Below are 15,849 nucleotides of genomic sequence, written 5' to 3'. Positions count from 1 at the left end.
CCGCGCCGCGCCCGCAGAGGCGCCCCCCGCTCCCCGCCCGGTGGCACGGTCTGGCGGGCGTCGGCGCCGCGGCCGGCGAGCAGGGGCGGGCCCAGGGCCGGGCGCGTCCATCGGCCTGCGGGGGGGGGGGGGCGCGGAGCGGCCCACTGCGGGCGGGGGCGGGCCTGCACCGCGCCGGGCTTCCCTCCCCAAACCCGCCCGTGTGCCAGCAGCTGGGGTTCGAGGCTGCGGCGAGGTGGGGACAAAGGAGCGGGAGAAGGCACAGCTCAGGGCCACGGTTGAAGCCCTTGTAACTCAGGGTGCGGAAACCTACCCCCCCCCCCCGCCCCTAATACACCTCCAGCAGTAGTCACACAACGGACTGTTTAAAGGTTATTTTATTAAATATTTTCAGTTCAAGGTTTCATTGTAACAAAGCTATTAAGGGTCTACCAACATTCAGAACAAACACTATTTTTTAAATTATTTCTATGTCATCATGCAAAAATTCTGCATCAAATGTCTTCCATTTCCTGTTTAAAAGGTGAGTTTTTTGTGTGTTTTTGTCTATTGTCTACAGATGCTGACATTAGCCCCAGAAAAGGGAGAAGAATGCTAAGGAGACGTGGGGCTGGAGCAGCCATATGAAGCTAGGGGTCTCAATGAACTCTAAGACCATTTGTCTTCAAGCCAGCAAAACCAACCCCGTGGTGAAGGTGCCTGTGTGTTGGCACTGCAGGCTGCGCGGCAGGAAAGGGGCAGGGCATGCATGAGGTGCTCGGAGGAGCCTGACCCAATCCAAGCACCAGCACCTGAGGGAGACCTTTTGCTGGCTCCAAGGTCAACCTTGGAACTGTTTCTCCCTGCCTACCCCCACCCCCCAGCTCCTGTGCCTCCTGGAGGTAGTCTGGGCAGCGGTGGTCTGCCTACCTTCCCCCTCCCCAAAGTGCAGATGTTCGTGCAGACAACTCAACAGTTGCTCCTCCCTTCTCGGCTCTGCTGCGTAGAGAGCATAGCTTTCTCCCCTGGATGGGACTCTTGGAGCATAGAGAGGGACAATGAATGTTGGGGCCCTGGTTCCGGAGCCCTCTTTTGGGGGGCATGCAAGTGGGAGTGGGGTGATGCCCATGCAGATTGTCCAGCAGTAAATCTAAACTTTCGTTGGTCAGTGGAGAGGCCTCGTTCAAGAGGCCACCTGTTGTTCTTGCCAGAGAGTCAGGTCAGTCTCCGACAGGAACAAAGACGGACGTGCAGCAAGGGAAGAGTTAAAGGGAGGTGGCCCTGAGGGGAGCCTGAATGCATAGAAACCACCACCTGTCACCCCACAGTCTCACCCCCCCCCCAATCCCACAGGGGCACTTGGCAGAGGGCCCAGCTCCAAATGAGGATCAGCCTGGAGACCACCACCAGGAAGAGGCCAGACAAAGATGGTCCAAGTCAGCACAAAAACAGGACTGCCAGATGTCGCAAGGAGAGGCCTGACCAACGGCTGGCTCACTCCTTGCTAAGTTATAAGAAAACAAACAGGAAGCAAAGTGGCAACTCCTCTCCCTTCCTTGCCAGGGTTCAGGCCTCAATATCAGGGCCCACGTGCATTGTGCATCCTATAGAAATGGATGAATTAAGTAAGTGCATGTCAGACTAACACGAGCTTTCCCATTGGCTTCATTGCGAACACACTTCTGCAGCACCAGTTCTCTTCCCTTCTACATAACATGGAACAGAGTACAGCAACGTCCGGGCTCTCACACTGAGTGAGGCCTCATCTTCGCTGCCTCCAGAGCAGGCCGGGAGCGCTGCGTTCTCTCCCAGGCAGGTCAGATGGCCACGACGTTCTCATTAGCCGCATTCTAGGCACCCGTGCACGTGTTGAAGAAGTCCATTCCTATACCTGGTGCAGGCCGGCAACTTCGGGGGCTGCCATCCCATCGCAGCCCCAAAGCTCTGTCAGAGTTCCTGCCTGGTCCCCCTGAGTCCGCGGGGGCCAGAGGCCAAGCTCGCCTCTTCTGGGCTGCTGGGTGAGCCCGCTGCTCATGCCAGGATGGGCATCACTCAAAATCCTGCCTTCATGCTAAGCCCAAGGGCTGTCGGTGGTTTTAAAACGCATCATGGTACGGATTCCTTTTTTTTTTAAACAATCTTTTTTTCTTTTTCTTAAATGTAAAAAACACCTCGGTACAGCAGAGACAGACATGAAGGGCGGGCGGGAGGGCTGCATGCAGGGGCGTGCATTGGCTGCTGCCGCTTTGTAATTTAATTGTTTTAAACCTCAAACGAACAGGACTGCCGCTGTCACTCAGGCCCTCCAGAGCCACTGGCTGCGAAGGTTCGACCTCCAGCTGGGATCTCCTAATGCCCCTGTCAAACAGGACAGAATGTGGTAACAACAGAGGACGCGGAGTACACAGGGGAGTCCCGGGGAACGAAGCACACTGCACACGTGGCAAACCTGCCTGAGAAGGCGAGGGGCCGGCACAAAGCTAAAGGCCAACAAGAACACCGTCTTACGTTTGCTGAGCACTTACTGAGTGCTCTATAGTCCCTAACTTAATCCTCATAGCCCCTCAATAAGGTGGGCACCGCTCTTGCCCTCTTTGCAGCTGATCAAACCGAGGCGCGGGGAGGAGAAATAACCTGCCACAGGTCACTCTATGGGTACCGCGGGCAGGGAACCTATCGCCCAGACCCCATGCCCTGGCCCACACCTCCTCCCCTACATGCCGCCTCCCCCCCTCCGCTTCCTCCTCAGATCCCACCTGTTCCCTCCCTGCCCCCAGGTGCACCTGTGGCTGAGCTCACTGCAGCGGTGCGGCAGGGGCCCCTGAGCAGTGATAGTGGACATTGAGCCACTTGCCATCCCGGCGGTGCCAGACCCGAGTCTCCTCCGACTGGCTGGTGCGAGGCCGGCCCTGCCCGTCGATGTACTGGGTGAGGCGGATGTAGGCGATGCAAGCAGCATCCTCCCCGATTACATGAACGTGCGGGTTCAGGATGGTGGTGTGGATGGGCTTGCTGTTCTTGGAGAGGACTGCAGGGGGCAGGGCAGAGTGGAGTAGGTAGGAGGTGCATCAGGCCTGGGGACCTGCATCTTCCTCCCAACCCCTGCTTCCCAGTCTCACCCTCCTAAATCTCACCCTCTGGACAGCAACCATTCCTAAGAGTCTCCAAGTCCCCTTACACCCTCTAGGCACATTGGTCTGGAAGGAAGGGGAAGGTGGGCGGTGGTGATGGCAGCAGCTACAATCCTAATTAGGCACTGGGTCATGGCTTCAGGGGCAGGAGCTGCAGCCCTGGGTTGACCTTATTTTTATAAGATAAGGGATTAAGTAGGTGGTTAAATCGCCAGTGCAAATGATCTAACATTTAAACGCAGGGCCATGTGACCCTAACCGATGCTTGGATTTCATAAGGGTTGGCGTCCCAAATCATGAATGTAAATTATTTAAAATAGATTTGTGATTTTAAAAAAGGGGGGGGCAGAGAGGGGTGGGAGGGCACCAAAGTTAAAGTAGTCAAGAGTCACCAAAACACCAAGCTCAGGATATTCCCAGGCATCTCTGGGAGAAAGACAAAACAATTAAGATTGCTGTTATCAGAATACACTGTGCAAATGGTGTTACTTTTATTGAGATTTACATTTGAGCTCAATTCAAGCTGAGACCGAGGCTACAGGAACCCTTTCTGGGAGCTTCTAAGAGCTCTGCAGTTGCTGCTGGCTAATAGCAGTTCTCTAAGAGGGCCTAGGGTTTACACTGCAGCTGAGTAGAGTGGGGTGGTGTCAGGGGAGAAAACAGTGACAAAATGAAACTCAGGGTGGGATGGGGAAGGGCCAAGAAGAAGTGAAAAGAGAAAATCAGTCAGTCAGGAAAAGGGGGTTCTTGGGGAGAAGAGAGACAGCAATCGTGGCAGGGGTGGCGGCACTGGTTTGACTTTCCTGTACACACCGAGGTTTCTACGAAGTGTCCAGAGACTCCTACGTCCCCGGACCTTCAGGCAGGGCCTAGCCACAAGTCCCAAGCTTACAAATCACCAACGGTGAGGCTCCTTGCTACTTGCTTACACATTCTTATCTGGGTTTTAATTTCCTCTATTGTGAAACCTGCAGACACAGAGTTTCATTATTATTTGCTGAGACCATCTCAACCTAATCTCAAATGGTTGCCAATCCTTCTTGGGAAGATGTGAGAGACTTCATGAAATCCAGTGAACCTGATTGTGGCAACTGCCCCACCAGGAGGCAGATGCAAACTCTGCCAGTTGCCGTGGGCATGTGGGACCCTTAAGCTGTGCCTTCAAAAGGGCTAGTTTCAGACTATTGTCAGAGCACAGAAGTAAGCGCACAGACCCGGGGGCAACAGGCAGGGAAACAGGCAGCTGGGAAGAAGAGAAGGTGAGTGGGGACAGAGGCCAGAGGGGAGAAGGGGCAGGCAGGAGTGTATCAGCAGCACGAACCCACTCACGATTCTCAAAGTAAAACTTATGGAAATCCATCCCTTCCACCAGGTTACCAAGGGCCTCAGGCTCAAAGGAAGTGAGGCCAGGATCGCAAATCTTCCTGCAAGGGGGAAAAGGACAAGTGGTCAGTCAGGCTACTATGGGGTTCCCCGTCTTCCTTCTTTGTCAATAGTTCCTGTCCTGCAGCTGCAAGTTAAGCAATGTGCCAGGCTGCTTAAAATAGGCCGAGGTCTTAGGGACCTGCCTGCTGGGCCGCTCAGCCCAGTCCTTTCTGTCTGCAGCAGGACACCACCGGGATGAGCTGACTCACAGGAGTATCTATCTACCTAGAAGGGCTCCCAGACTAGGGGCCTTGTGTTTAACCGGACACCCTGCACCCAAAGTCCAGTGGTCTCTTCTCCCCAAGTCCCAGCAACCTTCCAGGAGCAAGGAAAGCTTTGGGAGATAATTTGTGTCTCTAGGAAACAGAGCTTTACTCACGTGTAGGCCTCAAAGTCCCCATTGTTGATGGCCTCGATCAATTGTTCTGTGATCTTAATGATCTCCTGTTTCCGCACTGTAGGGGGAAAAACCCAGCGATTTACCTGTGTGGGACTGGGGAGGCTCCAAAGGGCTGAAGAGCACCTCCCCCGTCCTTCAAAGAGTACCCTCTAACAAAGATTCCTCTTCTCTGGTTTTAAGGCCTTTTGTGGAAGAGAGTCCACCTTTCCCCCATCCAGCACTCTACACACTCACCTCCAGCTTTGACCTCCCTCTCCCCATCAACAGCCACGTCTCAGCAAATACTCGTAACAGCCGAGGCCCTGGCATGTCATGAAAGCACTGCCCAGAGCCTGTGCGTCTCGTCTCTAGCAGGCTCAACCTCTCCAAGAAATGGATCCTACCACTTCTCTCACCCAAAGGGGCTCAGTCAGGTCTCAGTGCCCCGCCCCCTCTCAGTGCTCCAGACTCCAGCCAGGGAGGAGGCTCCAAATGGAAGTGCAGAGCCCCAGGACAGATGCCGCATTCTCTTCACTCTGCGCACCTCCTCAGCAAGCTTACAGGGCTTTTCTGGGAGAAAGCTTCTGCAACTACAGAGCTCTTCCTGACAGCCCCTCCCTAGGGCGCCAGCGCCGTTTACCCAGGACAGGCTCTGGCAAAGCCATGAATCTCATGCCAGCTCCCAGACAAGGACATGTTCCTCGGGAACACCAAGGCCAGGCTCAGACTGACAGGCAGAGTTGGGGTGCTTGAAGATCCCTACCCCCCCGCCCCAAGACAAGGAACTGCTGGCGACGCTCTGGTTCAGGCGTCAGCGCACTTACAGGGAGCGCCACTGTTTGCAGGGCCCTGCCAGGGGGAGGGAGGGCAGACTGAGCTCAGGCTATGCCTGACTGCAGCCCCAGGCTGACCTAGGACTCCAGCCTTTCCCCACCGGAGCGAGAGGCTGTAAGACAAATGCAAGCATTAGCAGAGCACCACCACCGCACGGGCAGCTGCACAGCCACGGAGCACAGGCGGACACGGGGAGGTGCAGCAGCTGCACAGCCAGGAAGGGGCCCACGGCCATCCGCTCCATCAGCGTTCTCCTCAGGTGGGTCAACAGCGGGTTAGGGGAATTGATAAGCTCTAGTCACATTCTAGAGGGGAAAGCAGGTGTGCAAGCATGCACGCACGCGCTCCGCTCCAGCCCCCCCACGCCCATCTGGAAGACCTGACTGGGGCCCTCGGGGTGAAGAGGCCTGTGCGTATGAACTGTCAAAGGGCTGACGGGCAGGGAGAGCGGCACACACAGACATCCTCTATACAGATTCAAGTACCAAGGAAGTTGATTTTCAATACAGCCCTAGCAGGCCGGTGCATTTTAGGGCTGATTTACAGGGGATGAAACAGCAGCTCTAGGAGGTGAACCTACGTTTTTGTAGGGAGTATGGTGGGATTCGAACTCATGTTTACCTCACCCCAAACTCCAAATCATGGTATTATGCTGACCCTCAGGAAACACTACATCCCCTAAATTTTTTGCTCTCGAATTCTCCCCATCACCCTCCACAAAGCCCCCCACCCGAACGGAGGTCTGCCTCCACCCTTGTTCCTGGCTCAGTGCTGGGGCACAGCCCCTGGCACGTTCCAGTGGCCCTCCACTACCCACCCCCCCTCCACGCCCCTCCTCCCAGTCTACTTAAGTGTTTTTGGGCCCCAGCCTCAGGGGCCACTGGCCAATCTGCCTCCCCCCTCCCCCCTAGGTTTAACAGAGCCTCCAAACAGCCCCCCCCTCCCCTAGCAGAGCCATGCTCCCAAAGCTTACTAAGACGGGCAGCTGGGCTGGGCGGACAGCTCTGGTGGGGATCCCTGAGGGGCTTCAGGACGAGCCAGGGAGACGGAAGCCAGAAAGTGCCTCCCTCACACTTACTGGCTGAGGAGCAGAGAGAAGGCTGGGGCTGCATGCCTGGAGAGGGGGCTGTTCTGTCCCGGGAGCTCCGTCCTTCAGGCACCGAGCTGCCATTCCCAGTGCGGAGCGGGGCAGCTAGCCGGGCAGGGCAGGGCAGGGCAAGGCAGAGCAGCCAAAACAAACAGAACAAGGCAGGTGAGCGAGCAAGCCGGGTAGGACCTGAGCCCATGGCGCTGCAGAGCCAGGGCCAGGCGACGCCTCGGGCTGCTGTGGACACTGGACCACATCCCACGCTGCCGCCTTTGCCTGAGAGGCCCGGGCTGGTGGCTTCCAGAGGAGCCTTTCAACAGCCGGACAGGGGCTCCTGCTCTCAGGGGCGAGGCCACAAGAGCCCCACAGGGAGGGTCCTCTGACTGCTCGCATCTAGCCGTCTTGGATCTCAGCAGCCCTGGCCTCCATACTAAGCCCTGTGCTGCAGTCTGTACCCAACTCCCAGGGACCCTGGAGGGCAGGGCGGAGCTGTCTGACAGGGTCTCCAAGGCTGACCGCCACACCTTCCTATGCGGAGGCAGGTGGCCTCAAACGATTGACCTTCGGATTAGCAGTGGGATGCTTTAACCACTGCACCACCAGAGCTCTTTTAGAAATGCGTGCTGCCCACTTTTATTTATTTAAGTTTGAAAGGTCTGGTTTCTCCTTACTGTCTACGGTGTACCTCCATCTTTTTCTGATGGTCACGTCGCTTGTGGGGAGCAATTCCGGGAGGCCAAAGTAAAGTGGCGGGAGAGAGTCTCCCAGGGGCTGGACTGCCGCTCCCGCCCACACCCCGTGCGTGGCACGAGAGTCCACTCCAAGCTTAGGCTGGCACACCTACCAAAAGCCCAAAGATGCCAAAGTGGTCTGATAGGTATCAGAGTCCCTACTCCATCACTCCTGCCAGGGACTTCTGACTCCGGTGACCAACTCATTCCAGTTTGCCTAAACAGTCTTGTGTTTTAAATGGAAGGTTGGGCATCTATTTAAAATTGATGGGCTCTGGTCTAGGTGATGTTGCCCGAGAGGCGAGGGATAGATTCCATATCCCAGGAGTCTGGGAAAAGCAGGAAAATCTGAGTAGCTTTTATGCCAAGCTCTCTCCTGGGTCGAGAGGAGCCATCATTTCCAGTTCTCGGGGCAGACAAGGCAGGTGCCCCATTGAAGCCAAGGTGTTTGGGTCACTGCTGGGGTCCCTTCCCCCACCAAGGGCCCAGCACCTACCTTTCAGGTCCTCATCTTCCGTGGTGGTGTTGCAGCTCTCTGTGGATCCCTGTGGGTCAGAAAGAACACATTCCTGTTCACTTGAGCCCTTGGAGAGCGGGGGAGCCAAGCACAGAGTCTATGCCCCTAAAGGAGGGCACCACGGAAAGTTCTACTGCTACTCTTGCCGCCTGTCTCGTGAAACCCTCCATTCCCAACGGCCTGAGTCTCAAACACAGAGCATTGTGATCCGGACTAGGCGGGCGGGATCACACTGGATTCTTGGCCAGCTGACCTCCCTGAGACCCGACCTGAATTTGTTCTAGGTGCTGGCATCTCTGGCGTGATCCCGGCTCTGGATAAGGATGGAGGTCGTTTCTTTCCCCTGCTCACGGGGGCACTCTATCTGCCCACTGTGTTGTTTTTGTCCTGTCTTGTGGCTGTTGGGTTTAACAGTTGGTGAAGCACCGGAGGAGTGGACGCACAGGATAGCAACGGGTGGGAGGGCTTGTTGGGATGCGAGAGGCGGGGAGGAGGAGGGAGCACTAGAACGGAATGGGATGATGACACAGCTCATTTTAAAGGTGACTTAGTCATGGGGGACACAAAAAAGAAAGTGTTCTGAAACTGTTTGTGGCAATGATCGTACAATTCTTGACAAGACCGAACAACTGAATGGTATGATTCTGGATTACGTGTCAATAAAACTGAAAAAAAGAAAAGAAATCTACACTCCCAAGTGTCCTCCAAGACTCTTACGTACTCCTCCACTGGGCCAAAGCCTGGCGTTAGCCTGGTCCTCGGTGTCCTCCCTGTCTCGTAGGGTCCCAGTCTCCTATTTCGTTCCTCCAGCTGCACGCTCCTCCCTCCAAGCCACCATCGTTTTTGTACCGGAACGCCGAGCCCAGCTTCCTGGTCTCTCTGCTCCACTGTTTGCTTCCTCCCTGGCACCGGCCGGCACCATGGTTCTGTTTCAAACAGAAACCTGGTGGTATGAACTCCCTGGACTAGAACTGCCGAGGGGCTCTCACTGCTGCCAGGTCGGCCAGAGCAACCTGCTCCTCCAGTGCCAACGCCCTCCCGCCACGGCCCGTGCCCACCACGCTGCACGCTCCACTCGCTGTCTGCTCGTCGTCACGCCTGCCACGGCTCCGTCTGCGCCGGGCACTCTGCCTGGCCGCCTCCTTCCCGCTGCTCAGATTTTAGCCCAACTATCACCTTCTGAGAGACCCTTTCCAAGTTTAAGGCCTCAGAGACTATCTCACTACTGTACCATTTCCTTCACAGGATTTACTACTATTGGATTCTACCTTTATTGGATCATGGCTTTATTATTGCTTCCCCTGCACCCCCTCACCTAAACTGTCCCGATGGACAAAGGACTCCACCTTGTCACCTCTGTAAACCAGATGATGTTTGGGTTCAATGCTCGCTAAACATTAGCGACACTAAGAGACAAGTCCGCCGAGGCTTAAAGAGGGGAGACGTGGAAAATGCTCTGGGGTCTGACTATCCCCTTGCCTCTGTCGTTAACACAGCCTCTCGTTTAAACATCACCATTCATCCGGAAGGAAACAGAAGTGCAGAGGGTGAAAGTCTTTCGGACCGCAGGACACTGGCTCGGAATCACTAAGCACAATGCCCTTTCTCGGCGGGTAGCCCCCAACAGACTCGGTACCTTCAGCCTAGACTCTGCAAACACTTCACCGCACAGGCTGCCAGCCACAGGGTCCGCTGCTCCCGTGACCCAGCTTGCCTGTGTCCCGCTGCCCTGCAAAGCAGGAAAAGGCTCTGGGGCCACTCACCTTGATCCCATCTGTGGCATTGTGTACCACGGTGGTTTGTGGCTCCTGTGGGGGAAGAGGAGAATTACCCTCTGGACGTGGGCTCAGACCTCCAGACAGCTCTTCCCTGAGGGACCCTGCCCTCCACCTGATACTGCTTTACCCCTACGATGCAGACCCTTCCAATGACTCCCCAGGCCTGGCTACAGGCAAAATGTTCTGCCTCAGCTGGGGCTCCGTGGGGTCTGGATTTAAAGGGAAGGCAGTGACTAGTCGGAAGGAGAAGCCTGGAACTTCGTGGAACCAGAGAAGGCAAGGGGAGAGGATCTGGTCCCGATCCATGCTGGCTCTGATGTTCTTCTCCCAGGGTGGCCCACGGGGCAAATGCACCGGAGGAACTGTGGACCCAAGGACCTGGGCCAGGCCTGCTAGCTGTGACCATCAGGGGGGTGTGGGAGGCAGGGACACCGGGAGAGCCCATGACGAGGTCTTCCCCAAAGACCAGATCCACAGAGCTGCCCGCTTCACACCCCTTTGCCTTCCATCGAGTTCCTGTCCCCACAGCACCGAGTCAGGCGCACGAGTCTGCCAGGAGTCAGGGAGCACCCCACCCGGACCCCCGCTCGCCCACTCTGCAGCTCCTGTGGCCCAGAGAGCCCAGAGTCCCTGGAAGAGCCCAGGAAGAACTCAGGCAGCACGGGCTCAATGGAAACCCAATGATCTGTGCATTGTCCAGAAGGCGGGGGCCTCCACAATGCTGGCTTTGAGGCAAAGGAGAAGCCGAGACAAGTTTTTATGAGGCGACTTTCAAGAACGGATGGTCCCAAGAAAGCTTCAACTTGTATAAGCAACTCACCTTCCCGGCCCACACAGCAGACCCATTCATTAGGGGTCCCCGGTGGGGGCTGGGAGATTCCGCAGAGAGCCCTGATCACTCTTCCCACCCGCCCCCAACAGCAAAAGGAGCGGGAGCAGCAGTTCTGCCGTGCAGGAGGGGACATGGCCAGGGGGACAATGGCGGGGGATGGATGATCGGGCACACACACAGGCACACACACAGCAGCCTACTCTTCAAAGGGACCACAGGGGACAAGGCTGAGGCAGTGGGGGCGAGGGGGAGGAAGAGGAAGGAGAGGAGCAGGAGGCAGCCAGGGCAGAGGCGGAGACGCTGTAGTCAGAGGTACCATGGCCGTCTGCAAGGGCGCGGGCTCTTGGGCTGGGTTTACGAGACTGTTTTTGTTGTTGCTCTGTGGCTGAGACAAGAAAACAGATGGTTTAGTTCCTCCAGACTCAGGAAAGCAGCTCACATCTGCCTCCCAGCCCTCCCGTGCCCCCTGGGCCGCAAGAGCTCGGCCCGATGTGATGTGCCCTCCCTAACACGAGGGGCCTGGGAGATGGCTGGAGAGAGGAACAGAAGGGGTGGGCCGTGGAGGCGTCCTCAAGTGGGCCCAGCCCAGAGACACGCTTCAAGGCATCTCTCCCGGTGCCATCTCGTTACAGTCGAACTTGACCGGAAGGAACTCAGAATCTTCTCCTGCGCTTTACCCGGCAAGGAGAGACCGTGGTTTGCAAGGTAGTGAAGCCCCCAAGCCTCACATCTGTGGGCAGGACCTGCTGCTCGTCTGGACCAGGATTTCCTCCCTCCCCTACAAACCCAGTTCGAACTGAAAAGGAGTAAGAAGAGAAAGAACACCTGGCCCAGGAGCTGGTGTCCAGAGGCCAGGGATAGAATTCAGTGCTGGCTACCAAATGCACCCTGAGCCCAGGGCACAGAGAGGGCTGCTGCGCAGGTGCCCTTTCTGCCTGGCGTATCTTCAAGGAGGGGCAGGTGAGCTCAGTGGGAGCGGAGTAGAAGGAGTAGGCCACCCTTCCAAACAGACAGACCCTTGTCTTTCAAAGTGACTCAGTCCCCAGGGTATGAAGCCAGTTGATACCCTTTGCCTCGTCTGAGTCCCTCACCAGGTACACTCAAGGTTCCCCTGGGGAGGGGGGAGGGGGAATGTGTCCCAGCAAGATCAGAGATCACAGGAGGGCAGCCTGATGCCTCCAAGTTCTTCAAGAGGCAGAGGAACAAACATGAGGCTCTGGTCCCCGGCAGGGTGCGGACAGGACACCGTCACAGCTACGGTACGAGTCTTTTCTCCTAGCCGTCCAGGCTGGCCAACTTCTTCATGCCCAGAGCTTTCTCTTAAGGCCCCTTGGGCCAGACTAGAAGCTATCTACCCCGAGTGTCCTGTCAACGGCTGAGTCAGCACGGAACCTCAAGTCAAGCCCCAAGCCTGCACTCTGCTGGAGAGAGAAGAGGAGGTCCCAGCAACAATCAGGAAGTAGCTCTACAGTCCCCAAAGTCGCAGGCCTCTTCCATTGCAACCTGGAAGGGGCAGAGTGCGAGTCTGGCTGCCAGGGCTAGCCGGAGAAGACGGTCCTGTCTGCAAAGGCCAGTGGCGCGGAAGTCTCCCAGGGGGGTCAAGGACCCCAGGGGGTCCAGGAATGGCACTCTCTCCCGAGGTGTGTGTGGGGGCATCACCCGAGCAGCTCCAGCTGCGGCTTTAATGGAGCGCTTCCTAGTAACTCTGGGCTGCCAAGTTCCCACGGAAGCCCTGTGTCCTCTGAGAAAGAAGATACATTCGTTTGGTAGCCCCCGAAAGCTGTGTGGGAAGAGTGAAATGTAGGGCACAACCTGAGAATGGGCACTTGCACCAGGGAAAAGGCCAGGAGAGCAGGGCTCAGTGCCACGAGCCTACAACCAGCTCATCTGCCACCTTCCAGAGGTCCACGGCCCGCAGGCCTGTTGAAAGAGGCAGCTACCGTCAGTGGGCAGGTCTCTCCTCCTGAGCGACAGTGAGGCGGCGGGGCTGGGGTTGGGGGCCCTCCCTGAGCTTGCCACCTGGCCCCCAAGTCTGTGCCAGCTTTACTTCCTGCCCTGACCTGCAGGGGGCCCACAGCCTCCACAGCAGGGGGTGCCTCACCACCTGTTCCAACGCCCATTGTCTAGGCCACTGGTGACCTTGGGCAATGGCCCCCGCCTGGCAGGACAGGCCACAGCTGCCCACACAGCACAGACATGCAGTGAGGATGAGTGGAGCACACACACGCGCGTGGCAATGGGCTTGCGTGGCTGGCAGGCGGGTGCAGGCAGCATGGAGGAGGCGGATGGGTGGGCAGGCAGGGCTCACCATCAGGTGCACGCTGGAGCTCGACTTCCTTTTCTGGACACACCACAGCGAGAGGGAAAGAGAAGGGGAAAGAGGAGGTAAGAAGAGAAGCAGAGGCGCTGCAGATCGGTGCGCGGCACGGCTCTGCACCGGGGCAGAGAAGAGTGGAAGGAGGAGCCTCGAGTCCAGCACCAGCGCGGTCACCACAGCACCTATGCACACAAAGCCCGAGAGGAAGGACCCCTTTGCGGTCAGGGTCACAGACACAGACTCGGTATCTCCTGAGGTGGCCCAGCTTGGCCGAGAAGGCTTCCACAAGGCTTCTCTGTCAGCTAAGTAGTGTCTTTCTGTCCCTTCTCAGACCTGCGCTGCAAGGCTTACTTGTACAAAGTTGCTTATTTTCTGTCTGAAAGTGGCGTCAGCAGCCAAGAGGGAAATAGCAAAAGCTACCACAGGCTGCCACCGTTTGAAAATGCATTTGAAGTTTTAACACTTCAAATAAAGCACCATTTATTTAAAAACACACACGTTAGAAAGCAACGACGGGGTGTGCTCGGCTTTCCGACTTGTTTTTTCACATGGAGCTGCAGATCTTTGAAAGGTATCTGATGAGCAGTCAGAGGCTGGCAGATCGTCTTGTTAGGCCGGCTGCCCTTGTTTGTTTGACCTGAATGCTCCAGTGCATTTGGTTATTAGTAGGAAATGGGAAGATGAAAGTGCAGGTCTCACAGAGAAACAGATGTCAAGCGTGAGGAAGGCTGAGAGCAATGGGCTTTTGGCTTCAATTGGATGCTCACTGGACTTCATGCCCAAACGTGAACTAAGAGCTCAGGGTTAAAGCCACACTGGAACCATCTCTCAGAGACTGTCTAGAGACAGTCTAGCCGGTGAAGGTACTTAGGAATTTTATAATCAGCTCCCTGAGCGACAGGGACACCGTGGAATATTGCGTTTATTGTCTGACTTCTGCACATTAATTTAACAGCACCCGACACATACTCACTGTGGGCTGTTCTAGGCACTGGAGATCGAGCACTGGCCGTATCAAACAAAATGCTCCTGTCTTCAAGGAGCTTACAACCTACTGTAGAAGATGCTTTAGGGGGATACATCATATTCAAAAGCAGGGAACTATACATACGTAAAAGAATGGCCCAGATTGAAAGAAAAACCTAAATTAGGTATGATTTCTATCAATTTTTCCTAGCTGCCTCCACATAAGACTTATTTCCAAAGTATCCTTCAGAAAAGAGAGTTCCGTTACAGGCACCTATGTGCAAGCCACCTAGCCTACACTGAACGAGACAGAGGTTTCCCTCCTCGAGGGAAGGACCATGTCTTCTCTCCGGGCTCTCACAGGAATTCGCGGCGTACCTTCACAGGTAGGACATGATGGCCAAGGTGTGTTGAGTTGAGGAGTAAGCTAGCAAACTGGTTTTGCTGTCTGCTTGTCAACCTAAAAAAAGAACAGATTCCCAACTTTCTCAGTGTTGGCTTGCTTTTTCCTAAACTGTGCCGCATGATAACTCTGTATAATCTTCCACCACTCGAAGGTTGCTTCCCAGGTCAGTGGATAACTTTGAACTTCTCTCGACTCCTTTCAGCCACACAGTTTGGGCACCTTCTCAACCAGCACAGGGCCAGCACTACTGGAAGAGCCAAACCATTTAAAAAAAAAAAACAACTTTATTTCACCATTATTTTTTTTTAATGGAGATTTTTAAACTAAAAATAAAGGAGAAAAAATTTAAAAGGGTTCAGCTTCGTTTTTGAGTTATTTAAACAAATATTCAAATAATACTTACAGAAATAAAAATATCCTTATTTGCCTTTCTTTCTTTCTTTTTGAAAAAAAAAAATCAGTGGAATACACAAGTTGTCCTAGATCCATGTTTTCTAAAGAGGACAATACCAACCTCTGGGGGGGATGCTGGAACGATGGTCGGGCACTGCAGAAGTGCTGGAGCAGATACCCACATTGTACCTGGACCAGGGGCTACAGCACAAAAGTTTTTCTTTAGGAGGATGAGGGGAAAGAAGCAATGAGTCAGTGCCCCGCCTTTTCTGAGAAGAGGGCAGTAGCCCCAAATAAGTTTGAGAAGCAATGTTCTAGACAACAGGCCTCAGGGGATTGTGAACTGGGCACCTAAGTCTTGTCCTCAGAAGTGGCGCCCACAGTTCTGCAGATCCTGGGGCTTTGGCATCCATCTTCAAAGACACTTGAACAGAACCTTACGTTCTTCAACAGAAAGGCACAAGGTAGACAAGGTGCTCCAAGCAATGCTCACATTTCTAGCGTCTTGCCGAAGGAGGGAAGAGCGACAAAGAAATCTCCCTCTGAACACTTTACACAACAACAAACCCCAAACCCCTGCCAAAGCCATTCAGACTCACAGTAACCCTACAGGGCAGAGACAATACAAAGCCACAATCTCCGCAGAAACAGAACTGAGCATCGTCCTCTCTCAGAGCAGTGGGTGCAAACTGTCAACCTTTTAACTGGCAGTTGAATGCTCAACCCCTGTGCCACCACTTCACACCCCAACTGAACTCACTGTCACCAGGCTGCGCTGACTGCTAGTGACAGAACTGCCCCTGTGAGTTTCCAGCGGGAAAGAGAGGAGGCCGGGGAAAGAACATATTCTCACATTGATGGTGGTAATGATTGTACAACGCTCCTTGATATGACTGACCTACTGCCTTGTGTGATAAGTGGAATAAGTGCCAATAAAACTGTGTGTGCGCGCACGTGTGTGTGTGTATCTACATATCTATCTCTCTATCTAGAGAAGAGTATTTTAATTCTGATTATAAAAGAAAACAAGCATCCCGAGTCCCGACCACCGGGGAAGTTACTGTTAGCATTGTG

The 15,849-nt window shown here is 55.0% G+C and overlaps 1 protein-coding gene across 47 annotated transcripts in view; it reads right to left on the bottom strand.

Moving 5' to 3' along the window:
• Positions 1 to 359: 359 nt before the first annotated feature.
• Positions 360 to 15,849, bottom strand: part of CAMK2G (calcium/calmodulin dependent protein kinase II gamma) — a 64,532-nt gene continuing 49,042 nt past the window's right edge. For 4 of the 47 annotated variants that reach the window (XM_075534181.1, XM_075534186.1, XM_075534183.1 and 1 more), the window contains 8 exons: positions 13,002 to 13,034; positions 9,847 to 9,891; positions 8,063 to 8,111; positions 6,722 to 6,940; positions 4,915 to 4,990; positions 4,440 to 4,534; positions 2,834 to 3,007; positions 360 to 2,337 (listed from right to left, as the gene is read on the bottom strand). In XM_075534181.1, the coding sequence (XP_075390296.1) occupies positions 2,276 to 2,337; positions 2,834 to 3,007; positions 4,440 to 4,534; positions 4,915 to 4,990; positions 6,722 to 6,940; positions 8,063 to 8,111; positions 9,847 to 9,891; positions 13,002 to 13,034 (753 nt within the window). In that variant the 3' untranslated portion in view covers positions 360 to 2,275. Of the gene's footprint in view, positions 2,338 to 2,762; positions 3,008 to 4,439; positions 4,535 to 4,914; positions 4,991 to 6,721; positions 6,941 to 8,062; positions 8,112 to 9,846; positions 9,892 to 11,009; positions 11,079 to 13,001; positions 13,035 to 15,849 lie in introns of all 47 variants that reach the window. The other 43 variants (XM_075534178.1, XM_075534182.1, XM_075534180.1 and 40 more) reach the window with 16 other exon arrangements.

This window comes from Tenrec ecaudatus, chromosome 16 (genome assembly GCF_050624435.1).
Source record: "Tenrec ecaudatus isolate mTenEca1 chromosome 16, mTenEca1.hap1, whole genome shotgun sequence".
Classification (NCBI taxonomy): Eukaryota; Metazoa; Chordata; class Mammalia; order Afrosoricida; family Tenrecidae; genus Tenrec; species Tenrec ecaudatus.
Note: the sequence above shows the minus strand (reverse complement) of the source record. Positions and strands in the feature narration are given on the sequence as shown.